Source organism: Carcharhinus amblyrhynchos, chromosome 20, assembly GCF_965287045.1.
Source record: "Carcharhinus amblyrhynchos chromosome 20, sCarAmb.v2.hapA, whole genome shotgun sequence".
Taxonomy (NCBI): domain Eukaryota; kingdom Metazoa; phylum Chordata; class Chondrichthyes; order Carcharhiniformes; family Carcharhinidae; genus Carcharhinus; species Carcharhinus amblyrhynchos.
This window is the reverse complement of record NC_137343.1, coordinates 2,974,945-2,988,993: the sequence shown is the minus strand read 5'-3', so window position 1 is coordinate 2,988,993 and position 14,049 is coordinate 2,974,945. Positions and strand designations below refer to the sequence as shown.

General features: G+C 53.5%; 1 protein-coding gene across 1 annotated transcript in view; it reads right to left on the bottom strand.

Moving 5' to 3' along the window:
* Positions 1-14,049, bottom strand: part of adgrd1 (adhesion G protein-coupled receptor D1) — a 273,919-nt gene that overhangs the window by 240,924 nt on the left and 18,946 nt on the right. Inside the window, exon 4 of the mRNA XM_080208783.1 lies at positions 926-1,018. Within this exon, the coding sequence (XP_080064909.1) occupies positions 926-1,018 (93 nt within the window). The remainder of the gene's footprint in view (positions 1-925; positions 1,019-14,049) is intronic.

The following is a 14,049-nucleotide window of genomic DNA, read 5'->3' as shown; positions in this document are numbered from 1 at the left end:
CAGAGATTGGTGCAGACTCGATGGGCCAAATGGCCTCCTTCTGCACTGTACGGATTCCATGGTTCTGTAAAATGAATCTATATTATTAACCTCAACCACTCCCTGTGGTCGTGAGTTCCACATTCTCCCCACTCTCTGGATAAAGGAGTTTCCCCTGAGTTCTCTCTTGGATTTATTAGTGCCTATCTGACGTTAATGGCCCCTAGTCCTGTCTTGCCCATAAATTAAAATACATTTTCTATATCAAACCTTTCCATGATGACTTCAGCCAAGCCAATAAGATTGGCTTACTGGAGGACGAACTACCCGATGAGTCCTAATTGATGGTTAAATCGGGGAGTCTCATGCTCCATATTTAAAGCAGGTGAGTCAGACTCCCAGCCTGCACTCAGCAGGGGAGCAACTGGAGAGCTGGCTGTGTACAGATGTGTGGTGTAAATAAAGTAACTTGGTGACGGGGCTTTCGCCTCCGTGGAGTTATTACACTTTCATAATCCGAAAGGCCTCTGTCACATCACCTCTCAGTCTTCTCCTTTCTAGAGGAAAGTGACCCGCCCTCTTCAGTCTCTCTTGGTAGATTAAACCTTACAGCACCTTTTGTCCTCCCTGCAAAAATATTGTTTTCTTGCCCCTTCTCCAGTGCCTCTATCTCCTTTGTATGAAATGGAAACCAGAACTTTTCCCAGACTCCAAGTGTGGTCTCGGCAAAGTTCAAACCAGTTTAATACAACTCCTCTGCATTTCAATTCTAGGAATAAACACTTTCTGAAATGAGATGTTGAGAAGGTTCAGTCTCCCACTGGGTTGCATTGATACTGTTGAACTCTATGGAAATTGTATGGAGCATTGTAAAATGTAATGTGAGATCAGGACAACATCAGTAACTAGCATGCACATTAATGACTTCATTGCTATTGACCATGACCTGCTTGGCTTCCAGTCAAGTCACACAGTTCATTGAGTCCAGCCACTGAATCCAAGGGCCAATAATGCGATGGTGATTCCAGCACCTGGAAACCTATAAAACAGCCAGTTAGTTCACTGTGTCCATTACAGTACAATCCAGTCAGAGACCCCAACACATGTTGGTGCAATTAACAATTTGCAGACTAAACAGCAAATAACAAATGGCCCTGAGTTTGTTAGTACTCACACACACACACACACACACACACACACACACACACACACACACACACACACACACACACACACACACACACTGCCAACCCCCCCTCAGAAAGCAGCAGAAATTAACAGAAAGGTTGAAAAGCCCACGGACCGCCCGCTCAGGTGGTGGCCCCCGTATTAACAATGGGAACAAAGAGCAGTACAGCACAGGATCAGGCCCTTCGGCCCACCCTAGCCTCCGAGTGACTGTCTTATAGTGATGGCCCCTACGCCTGTCCTGCCTATAAATTAAAACATATTTTCTAGATCAAACTTGTCACTTTGTGTTTTCTTGTTCCTTCTCAAGACCATGATGCCTGCAGAAACTAAAACTGTACGCACTTACGGAGTCCGTACCCTTCCATTACAATTGTTGTTGGATCTTGCCTCTCTGCCTTGGTGAGTGAGGTACTGCAGCCTGATTAACAATCTGTCTGGTCGAGACGTGAACATTCCTTCCACGGGCATCTTTGCCCAAACCTCTCGGCCTTTTGGTTAAGACCAAGCATCAAATCAAGTCCAAGACGGGATGCAATGCCTTATCTTGTCAGCTTGGATGGTGTTTGCCTCTCCTGTGAGGATTGTGAATTGATCCAGCTTTTTTGGAGCACATGGGGAATGGATTTGGGTTTGCCTGCTCCACTCTGAACATCGGTTTTGTAACTTTAAGGATGGAGTTAAAAAAAAGGAAATAATCTTGACTCAAACTGAAATTGTGGTCTTGCCCTGTGCAGAGGGAAGGTTCTGTGAGATCCCACATCACATATGTTGATGAATATCCCACTGGATGCCAAACCAGAATACCAAGCTGGAGCTCCAGCCTTCACTCTCTAGGGATATCCAGAATAGAATTCAATTCCTGGACTTTCTGAATCAGAGGCTAAGCGCTCACACCAAAACCAAGACAACTTGGGATATTTGGGAATCTTGTTGCCTGAATGGGCAGAGGGAATGAATTCAATAACAATTCTGAAAAAGGGAATTGTATAAATCATAGAATCATAGAATCCCTACAGTGCAGAAAGAGGCCACTCAGCCCATCAAATCTGCACTGACAACAATCCCACCCAGATCCTATTGTCGTAACCCCATATATTTATCCCACTAACCCCTCTAACCTACACATCCTGGGAATCTAAAGGGCAATTTAACATGGCCAATCCATCTAACATGCACATCTTTGGACTGTGGGAGGAAACCAGAGCACCCAGAGGAAACCCATGCAGACACGGGGAGAATGTGCAAACTCTACATAGACAGTAACCCAACCGGGAATTGAACCTGGGTCCTTGGGCACTGTGAGGCAGCTTTGCCCGTAGCTGGGATTCACCAGTCCCGCTGCAGTGAATGGTGATTTGGCAGAGTATCAAATTCTCCGCTCTCGCTGGCACCCATGCGAGACTGGAGAATTCGGTCACTGGCCGAAAGAGCAATGGTGTGGGACTAATTGGATAACTGTTTCAAAGAGACAGCCCAGGTGGGATGGGCTGAACGGCCTGCTGATTTGGAAGACTTGACGTCGGATGAAATTCAGTTCATCCTGTTGATGAATTAGTTGATCCGTGGTTAGCGATGAGATTTCTCAGTTGAGATTCCACATCGCTTGACTGCAATGGTTTAAAACAGGAAAAACGACTTGGAAATTTTCCCAACTTTTTCGCCCCTCACTCCACCAAAAAAGGAAAATCAACATTTGATACTTTAAGCAGAAAACAATCTTTGACAAAATAATTCTTTCATGGATTTTGTTGGGTGCAGTCAGCACTTTCACATCTGGAACGATTTAGACCATTCTGTGATTTTTTTTAAGGGCAGGATTAGACTGATCAAAGCTTTGTTCCTACACTGTGTGAGTAAGACCATACATTCATTTGATCTCATCCATAATCTTAATGGTAATTTGAGAGTAACAACTCTTTGTATTACTTTGTCCTGTAAAAATAACCCTACACACTGGATCACTGCCATCTTTCAATTATATTTCTGATCACTCGTTTCTGTAATTTTTTGTGAAACTATTTTACACTTCAAAAACAAGGTAAAAAATCACCCTAGTAATTAGATTGCGCAGTGGCTGTTTTTAAATTGGGGGGAGCCGGAGGGTCTCATTTGGAGGGCACACTTTCTGAGCCAGGGGAGGGAGAGAGGGGGAGGGGGGTTGCAGGAGAGGTACGCCACATGGGTTAGGGTGTTCATGGATAATGCCCACTTGGATTAGGTGGCAATTTCAATGGGGGGTGCCGGGGAGAGGAAGGGAATAGCTCACCACTTTCCAACATGAGCTTATGATTCACAGTGTCACGCCCGCCAGGACAGTGGTCAGTTTTCATTGGCTAAATCAATGGGGTGTTTGAAGGGACTGGCACCAAAATGCTGAATAAGGCTGAAGGTGGAGGCGGGAGTGCTGTCCCATTCCCCCCAATCCCCTCCCCCACCCCGAGGTGACAGTGGACCCAATGTCTGTTTCCCACATGTCTCACTTGATCCTCTTTGTGACTGGCAGTCTGCCCGCCCCCCCCCACCCGCTTTGGGCATGACTGGTGTCACCAGAAGACCACTTGCATGCCAATGACACAAGATGACCAATTCTGCACATTTCAGCACATTCACTGGGTTTTTTGATCTGATTTGATTTATTATTGTCAAATGTATTAACATACAGTGAAAGCTATTGTTTCTCGCACACTATACAGGCAAAACACACCATTCAGAGAAAAGGAAAGGAGAGGGTGCAGGATGTAGTGTTACAGTCATAGCGAGGGTGTAGAGAAAGATTGACTTAATGCGAGGTAGGTCCATTCAAAAGTCTGACAGCAGCAGGGAAGAAGCTGTTCTTGTGTCGGTTGGTAAGTGACCTCAGACTTCTGCACCTTTTTTCCTGACGGAAGAAGGTGGAAGAGAGAACGTCCGGGGTGCGTGGGGTCCTTGATTATGCCGGCTGCTTTGCCGAGGCAGCAGGAAGTGTAGACAGAAGTTGGGGCCCAAACTGGGACTCAAACCAGGGCATCAATTCCCCAACCTCCCCATCTCCCGCTGATGGGAGGTGGTGTGTTGTTTGTGAGCGGCGGGATTCTGTGGTCCCCCAGCTGTCAATGGGATTCCCCACTGATGTCCCCACACTCCGGGGGAGGGGTGTGCCCTGCCGGCAGGAGTAGAGAAACCCGCCAGCAAGAGCGGCCAGAGAATTCCCCTCTACCAGTGGAATTTTACAGTCCTGTTGACCTCAGTGGAGTTTTCAACAGCTCACAGCGAATGGAACCATGAAATTCTGAGCAATGTTTCTCAGCCTGGCACTGAGCACAAGAGGAAGAAAGTCCCACCCCCCAACCCAGAACACCCCCAACATAGCAGACTGCAGCTGTGTGGAATCATAGAACCCCTACAGTGCACGGGGAGGCTATTCAGCCCATCGAGTCCACACTGACTACAATCCCACCCAGGCCCCATTCCTGTAACCCCGTGCATTTACCCTAGCTAATCCCCCTGACACAAAGAGGCGATTTAGCATGGCCAATCCACTTAACCCGCACATCTTTGGACACTGGGAAGAAACCGGAGCGCCCAGAGGAAACCCACTCAGACACAGGGAGAATGTGTAAACTCCACACCGACAGCGACCCAAGCCAGGAATCGAACCCATCTCCCTGACGCTGTGAGGCAGCAGTGCCAACCACTGTGTCACCGTGCCGCCCAGCAGAACGCTGAGAAGGAGAAGATTCTGACTGGCTGTGCCGTCCTCCAATCTCCGTGTCCCCATGCATCCCACAACACAGGTCTGCACCTCAATTCACTCTTCCAACAACAACTTGCAACTTTACAGAATCTTGAACACAACGAAACACCCCCCGTGAGCCCACAGTCACTGAGTGATGTAAGGAGATAAGAGGACAACTGACCAAAAACTCGGTTAAGTAGGTTAGCTTTAACCAGTCTTCATGAGGAAAATGAAGCAAGAAGGTTTCAGGAGGGAATTGCAGAGCTTAGCGCTTCAATATTAGAGGGCACAGAAATGGAAACCAGGTTCCTCGAGCAGTCAGAGTAAAAGGAGTTCAGAGATCATGGAGACTTGTAGGTTTGGAGGTGATTACATAGATTGGGATAGGCTAATTGAAGATGAAGCCTGCAAGCTGTTAGCATCCACAGAACCTCAACACAAAGCAACATCTATTGGCCAGAAATTGCCCATTAGTGTCCAGGGATGCATAGGTTAGAGGGATTAGTGTAGGGGGTTAATGTAGGGATATGGGGGTAGGGTCTGGGTGGATTGTATTCGGTGCAGACTCGATGGGCCAAAGGGCCTCTTTCTGCACTGTAGGGTTCTATGATTCTATGATTCTATGATCTGGAACAATCCAAAGACACACAGGTTAGGTGGATTCATAGAATCATAGAATCTCTACAGTGTGGAAGGAGGCCATTCAGTCCATCGACCTGCATCAACCACAATCTCATCCAGGTCCTATTCCCTCACATTTACCCTGCAAATCCCCTGTCACTAGAGTCAATTTAGTATGGCCAATCTACGTAGCCCACACATCTCTGGACTGGGTTGGCCTTGGTCAATGCCTGGGGATGGGGCAGAGGGGAAGGTCTGGGAGGGGTTCTCTTTCAGTGAGTTGGTGCAAACTTGATGGGCTGAATGGCCTCTTTCTGCACTGTAAGGATTCTATGATTTAACGCCTCACTGGAAACACGTCCCAGCGCCGACAATGACTGTCTCAATCCTACGGAGCAATTTAATGCAACTTTAGAGATCAAATGACTGATCAAATCTGGACTGACATTTCCACTTAATTCCATTTATACATTAATCACTCTCTGCGTGCAGCTAATCTCCATCTTCTTTATTCACTGGATGATGACACTGTTGGTAAGGCTGGTATTTATGGCCTGGTTTTAACTGTCCTCGGGCAGCTGGTTGTGTGTAACTGAGAGGCCCATGAGGTCACGTCAGGATCAGCCATGCATGTAGGCCAGGCCTGGTAAGGACGGGCAGACTTCCTTCCCTGAAGGACAGTAATGAACCAGATGGGTTTTTCCAACAATTCCACGGTCACATGGACACTGTTACTGAGATTAGCATTTTGATTTTAGATCTATTTAATTAATTACATTCAAACTGTCCAGTTGCTGTGATAGGACTTGAACCCAAGTCTCCAGAGCGCTCGCCTCTGTTACACGACCACCAGGTTATCAAACCTGCTCAATACACCTTCCATCAGGAGAACTTTGCGGGTTTATTATTTTTTTCTTTCTTATTCTTTCGAGAGCTGTTTTGGAAGGAGCCCATCCCCGCCCCCATCCCACCACCCCCCAACCCCCTTCCCATTCACTGATTATCCTGATTGCCTTCTTTACCCATTCACACCCTCTTCTTGGGATTCAGTGCCTGGTTTTCATTTCCGTAATAAGAAGTCTCACGATGCCAGGTTAAAGTCCGACAGGTTTCGGAGCGGTGCTCTGAAAGCTAGTGGCTTTTGCTACCAAAATAAACCTGTTGGGCTTTAACCTGGTGATGTGAGACTTCTAACCGTGTTTACCCCAGTCCAACGCCGGCATCTCCACATCATTGCGTTTCCGCCCCAGTGCTGGGGTTTGACAGGCGATAGAAATCCCACAGCACAAATCCCAGCTCTGAAGAGGCTGCCATCGGGAATTGACTCCTGGCTTTGGAATTCTCGACTCGGCAGAGCTGGGGGGAGCTCAGTTGCTGACATTGACAGAGTTGCTGGAACTGAGGGGATTCAGGGATCGCAGCAGAACACAGGAGGGTGGGCCTGAACTGGGAGAGCAAACCGCATGTTTGCTGCTTCCCCTCAATATTTGCATTTAGGTTCTGGACAAGTCCACGTGGTCATGTTCTTCAATTCGGAAGTTATTGCTCAAGTGTAAAATTAAATTCTTCGGCTTATATTCAGTCAAGGAATTTTCAATTTGATGAAACGCCTTAAGCAAAGGCACAGATGGGAGGGTGCCCTGGCTACAAATTGGTTGTTGCTGATGTGTCGAGGAACTGGCCGGGGTCTCTGCAATAGACTGGGATTTTCATCTGGAAGCGTTAAGCTTGAGCAGGTTATTACCAATTTACAGCAAACCACAGCTCCGGGAGATGATTTCTGCATGGCCCCATCTCCAGGAATCTCATTCAGACGTAAAGTCATTAACAAACAGTACATCGACAAATAGACGGGATGAATTCCCAGTAAATTGTTCAATAGCATAAAAAAACCAATCTACATTTATATAGCACCTTTAAATTTAGAGTTCATTTATTGATGTCATAAGGGACAGCACAGTGGCACAGTGGTTAGCACTGCTGCTTCACAGCGTCAGGGACACAGGTTCGATTCCCGGCTTGGGTCGCTGTCTAAGTGGAGACTGCACATTCTCCCCATGTCTGCATGGGTTTCCTCCAGGTACTCCACTGCAATGAAGTTTCTCTGAAAATCTCCACATTCTGGCGCCTGTTTGGTTACACCGAGGGAGAATTTACCACACCAATGCACCTAACCAACACGTGTTTCGGACTGTGGGAGGAAACTGCATGGAGAAATCCACGCAGACACGGGGAGAATGTGCAAGCTCCACACAGACAGTGACCCGAGGCCAGGATTGAACCCGGGTCCCTGGCACTGTGAGGCAGTGGTGCTAACCATTGTGCCACCGTGCCACCCCATCCCAAAGTGGTTCCCAAGACCAATTATCAAACAAAGGTTTTCACTGAGCCACACAAGGAAATATTCAGACACATGAGCAAATGTTAGGTCAGATAGATGTGCTTCACGCAGCTCCCCAAAGCAGGGGAGAGAGACAAAGTGGATTAAGGAGAGAATTTCAGAAGTTTGGGACAAAGCCTATGTGATATGACTCAGGAGAGTGGCAGGGTTGGTAGTGCCCACTGCCCTCAGCAATGGGTCACGGATTTGATCTCCAGGACAAAGATCATCATCTGAATTGCCTGCTGTTGGTTTCTACTTGGACAGGATGCACCTCTCAGTTTACTGGCTGCCCGTCCAAGAGAACAGCTTGAAGCCACTGGCCTGTGCAGGACACCTCATCTCGAAATAGAAAACCGCCTCATTCCCAGATGTGACTTACTTTACTGAGTCTTGAAGGCAAAGATAAAGAAATCATTACAAAAGGATCACGCAAATTATTTCAAACATATAGGGTCAATCCGAAAGGATCAATTATTTTTATTCACAAACAGTAGGGTTTTATGTCAACATTAGACAAAGCTTAGGCTCAGCTGCATTGAGAGAGCTCCGGGCACCGCACCTTGGAAAGGATCCCCTCCAGTGCAGAAGGAGTCCATTCAGCCCATCGAGTCTGCACCGATTCCCTGACAGAGTATCTTACCCAGGCCCTCACCCCCACCCTATCTCCATACCTCGTGCACCTCCCACGGCTAACCCACTTAGCCTACACATCTTCAGACACAAAGGGGCAATTTGCCACAGCCAATCCACGTAACCCGCACAACTTTGGAATCATAGAATCCCTACAGTGCAGAATGAGGCCATTCAGGCCATTGGATCTGCACCAACAACAATCCCTGTTAACCTAAATATTTGCCCTGCTAATCTCTCGAACCTACACATGCCGGGACACTCAGGGTCAATTTATCACGGTCAATGCACCTAACCTGCAGATCTTTGGACTGTGAGTGGAAACCGGAGCACCCAGAGGAAACCCACGCAAACATGGGGAGAATGTGCAAACTCCACACAGACAGTGACCCAAGACCAGAATTAAACCTGGGTCCCTGGCGCTGTGAGGCAGCAGTGTTAACCACTGTGCCACCGTGTCCCCATTGGAAGGGGTGCAGCACACATTCACCAAAAACATGCCTGAGGTAAAGGGTTAAATTAGACTGACAGGATAAATCATCTCAGCTGTGATTCCCTTGAGGAGAGAATCTTGAGTAATTATCTCATTGTTAAAAGTGTTCAAAGGATTCAAACAAAGAGAGAGAAACTAGTTCCTCACTTGGAGGGGGTGTGGGTGAGTCCACAACAAGAGGCAAAATCTGAAAATGGGGAGGAGGCAGCACGGTGACACAGTGGGTTAGCACTGCCCCCTCACAGAGCCAGGGTCCCGGGTTCGATTCTCGGGGGCACGGTGACACAGTGGGTTAGCACTGCCCCCTCACAGTGCCAGGGACCCGGGTTCGATTCCCGGGGGCACGGTGACACAGTGGGTTAACACTGCCCCCTCACAGCGCCAGGGTCCCGGGTTCGATTCCCGGGGGCACGGTGACACAGTGGGTTAACACTGCCACCTCACAGGGCCAGGGTCCCGGGTTCGATTCCCGGGGGCACGGTGACACAGTGGGTTAACACTGCCCCCTCACAGTGCCAGGGACCCGGGTTCGATTCCCGGGGGCACGGTGACACAGTGGGTTAACACTGCCCCCTCACAGAGCCAGGGACCCGGGTTCGATTCCCGGGGGCACGGTGACACAGTGGGTTAACACTGCCCCCTCACAGAGCCAGGGACCCGGGTTCGATTCCCGGGGGCACGGTGACACAGTGGGTTAACACTGCCCCCTCACAGAGCCAGGGACCCGGGTTCGATTCCCGGGGGCACGGTGACACAGTGGGTTAGCGCTGCTGTCTCACAGCGCCAGGGACCCGGGTTCGATTCTCGGGGGCACGGTGACACAGTGGGTTAACACTGCCCCCTCACAGCACCAGGGACCCGGGTTCGATTCCCGGGGGCACGGTGACACAGTGGGTTAACACTGCCCCCTCACAGCACCAGGGACCCGGGTTCGATTCCCGGGGGCACGGTGACACAGTGGGTTAACACTGCCCCCTCACAGAGCCAGGGACCCGGGTTCGATTCCCGGGGGCACGGTGACACAGTGGGTTAACACTGCCCCCTCACAGAGCCAGGGACCCGGGTTCGATTCCCGGGGGCACGGTGACACAGTGGGTTAACACTGCCCCCTCACAGAGCCAGGGACCCGGGTTCGATTCCCGGGGGCACGGTGACACAGTGGGTTAACACTGCCCCCTCACAGAGCCAGGGACCCGGGTTCGATTCCCGGGGGCACGGTGACACAGTGGGTTAACACTGCCCCCTCACAGAGCCAGGGACCCGGGTTCGATTCCCGGGGGCACGGTGACACAGTGGGTTAACACTGCCCCCTCACAGAGCCAGGGACCCGGGTTCGATTCCCGGGGGCACGGTGACACAGTGGGTTAACACTGCCCCCTCACAGAGCCAGGGACCCGGGTTCGATTCCCGGGGGGGGCACGGTGACACAGTGGGTTAACACTGCCCCCTCACAGCGCCAGGGACCCGGGTTCGATTCCCGGGGGCACAGTGACACAGTGGGTTAACACTGCCCCCTCACAGCGCCAGGGTCCCGGGTTCGATTCCCGGGGGCACGGTGACACAGTGGGTTAGCACTGCCCCCTCACAGAGCCAGGGACCCGGGTTCGATTCCCGGGAACACGGTGACACAGTGGGTTAACACTGCCCCCTCACAGCGCCAGGGACCCGGGTTCGATTCCCGGGGGACACGGTGACACAGTGGGTTAACACTGCTGTCTCACAGCGCCAGGGACCCGGGTTCGATTCCCGGGGGGGCACGGTGACACATTGGGTTAGCACTGCCCCCTCACAGCGCCAGGGACCCGGGTTCGATTCCCGGGGGGCACGGTGACACAGTGGGTTAGCACTGCCCCCTCACAGCGCCAGGGACCCAGGTTCGATTCCCGGGGGGGCACGGTGACACATTGGGTTAACACTGCCCCCTCACAGCGCCAGGGACCCGGGTTCGATTCCCGGGGGGGCACGGTGACACATTGGGTTAGCACTGCCCCCTCACAGCGCCAGGGACCCGGGTTCGATTCCCGGGGGGCACGGTGACACAGTGGGTTAACACTGCCCCCTCACAGCGCCAGGGACCCGGGTTCGATTCTCGGGGGCACGGTGACACAGTGGGTTAACACTGCCCCCTCACAGCACCAGGGACCCGGGTTCGATTCCCGGGGGCACGGTGACACAGTGGGTTAACACTGCCCCCTCACAGCACCAGGGACCCGGGTTCGATTCCCGGGGGCACGGTGACACAGTGGGTTAACACTGCCCCCTCACAGCACCAGGGACCCGGGTTCGATTCCCGGGGGCACGGTGACACAGTGGGTTAACACTGCCCCCTCACAGCACCAGGGACCCGGGTTCGATTCCCCGGGGGGCACGGTGACACAGTGGGTTAGCACTGCTGTCTCACAGCGCCAGGGACCCGGGTTCGATTCCCGGGGGCACGGTGACACAGTGGGTTAACACTGCCCCCTCACAGAGCCAGGGACCCGGGTTCGATTCCCGGGGGCACGGTGACACAGTGGGTTAACACTGCTGTCTCACAGTGCCAGGGACCCGGGTTCGATTCCCGGGGGCACGGTGACACAGTGGGTTAACACTGCTGTCTCACAGCGCCAGGGACCCGGGTTCGATTCCCGGGGGCACGGTGACACAGTGGGTTAGCACTGCTGTCTCACAGCGCCAGGGACCCGGGTTCGATTCCAGGGGGCACGGTGACACAGTGGGTTAGCACTGCTGTCTCACAGCGCCAGGGACCCGGGTTCGATTCCCGGGGGCACGGTGACACAGTGGGTTAACACTGCTGTCTCACAGCGCCAGGGACCCGGGTTCGATTCCCGGGGGCACGGTGACACACTGGGTTAACACTGCTGCCTCACAGAGCCAGGGACCCGGGTTCGATTCCCGGGGGCACGGTGACACAGTGGGTTAACACTGCCCCCTCACAGAGCCAGGGACCCGGGTTCGATTCCCGGGGGTACGGTGACACAGTGGGTTAACACTGCCCCCTCACAGAGCCAGGGACCCGGGTTCGATTCCCGGGGGCACGGTGACACAGTGGGTTAACACTGCCCCCTCACAGAGCCAGGGACCCGGGTTCGATTCCCGGGGGCACGGTGACACAGTGGGTTAACACTGCCCCCTCACAGAGCCAGGGACCCGGGTTCGATTCCCGGGGACACGGTGACACAGTGGGTTAACACTGCTGTCTCACAGCACCAGGGACCCGGGTTCGATTCCTGGGGGCACGGTGACACAGTGGGTTAGCACTGCCCCCTCACAGAGCCAGGGACCCGGGTTCGATTCTCGGGGGCACGGTGACACATTGGGTTAGCACTGCCCCCTCACAGCGCCAGGGACCCGGGTTCGATTCTCGGGGGCACGGTGACACATTGGGTTAGCACTGCCCCCTCACAGCGCCAGGGACCCGGGTTCGATTCTCGGGGGCACGGTGACACAGTGGGTTAACACTGCTGTCTCACAGCGCCAGGGACCCGGGTTCGATTCTCGGGGGCACGGTGACACATTGGGTTAGCACTGCCCCCTCACAGCGCCAGGGACCCGGGTTCGATTCCCGGGGGCACGGTGACACAGTGGGTTAACACTGCCCCCTCACAGCACCAGGGACCCGGGTTCGATTCCCGGGGGCACGGTGACACAGTGGGTTAACACTGCCCCCTCACAGCACCAGGGACCCGGGTTCGATTCCCGGGGGCACGGTGACACAGTGGGTTAACACTGCCCCCTCACAGCACCAGGGACCCGGGTTCGATTCCCCGGGGGGCACGGTGACACAGTGGGTTAGCACTGCTGTCTCACAGCGCCAGGGACCCGGGTTCGATTCCCGGGGGCACGGTGACACAGTGGGTTAACACTGCCCCCTCACAGAGCCAGGGACCCGGGTTCGATTCCCGGGGGCACGGTGACACAGTGGGTTAACACTGCTGTCTCACAGTGCCAAGGACCCGGGTTCGATTCCCGGGGGCACGGTGACACAGTGGGTTAACACTGCTGTCTCACAGCGCCAGGGACCCGGGTTCGATTCCCGGGGGCACGGTGACACAGTGGGTTAGCACTGCTGTCTCACAGAGCCAGGGACCCGGGTTCGATTCCCGGGGGCACGGTGACACAGTGGGTTAACACTGCTGTCTCACAGCGCCAGGGACCCGGGTTCGATTCCCGGGGGCACGGTGACACAGTGGGTTAACACTGCTGTCTCACAGCGCCAGGGACCCGGGTTCGATTCCCGGGGGCACGGTGACACAGTGGGTTAACACTGCTGCCTCACAGAGCCAGGAACCCGGGTTCGATTCCCGGGGGCACGGTGACACAGTGGGTTAACACTGCTGTCTCACAGAGCCAGGAACCCGGGTTCGATTCCCGGGGGCACGGTGACACAGTTGGTTAACACTGCTGTCTCACAGAGCCAGGGACCCGGGTTCGATTCCCGGGGGCACGGTGACACAGTGGGTTAACACTGCTGCCTCACAGTGCCAGGGACCCGGGTTCGATTCCCGGGGGGCACGGTGACACAGTGGGTTAGCACTGCCCCCTCACAGAGCCAGGGACCCGGGTTCGATTCCCGGGGGCACGGTGACACAGTGGGTTAACACTGCCCCCTCACAGAGCCAGGGACCCGGGTTCGATTCCCGGGGGCACGGTGACACAGTGGGTTAACACTGCCCCCTCACAGAGCCAGGGACCCGGGTTCGATTCCCGGGGGCACGGTGACACAGTGGGTTAACACTGCCCCCTCACAGAGCCAGGGACCCGGGTTCGATTCCCGGGGACACGGTGACACAGTGGGTTAACACTGCTGTCTCACAGCGCCAGGGACCCGGGTTCGATTCCCGGGGGCACGGTGACACAGTGGGTTAGCACTGCCCCCTCACAGAGCCAGGGACCCGGGTTCGATTCTCGGGGGCACGGTGACACATTGGGTTAGCACTGCCCCCTCACAGCGCCAGGGACCCGGGTTCGATTCTCGGGGGCACGGTGACACAGTGGGTTAACACTGCTGTCTCACAGCGCCAGGGACCCGGGTTC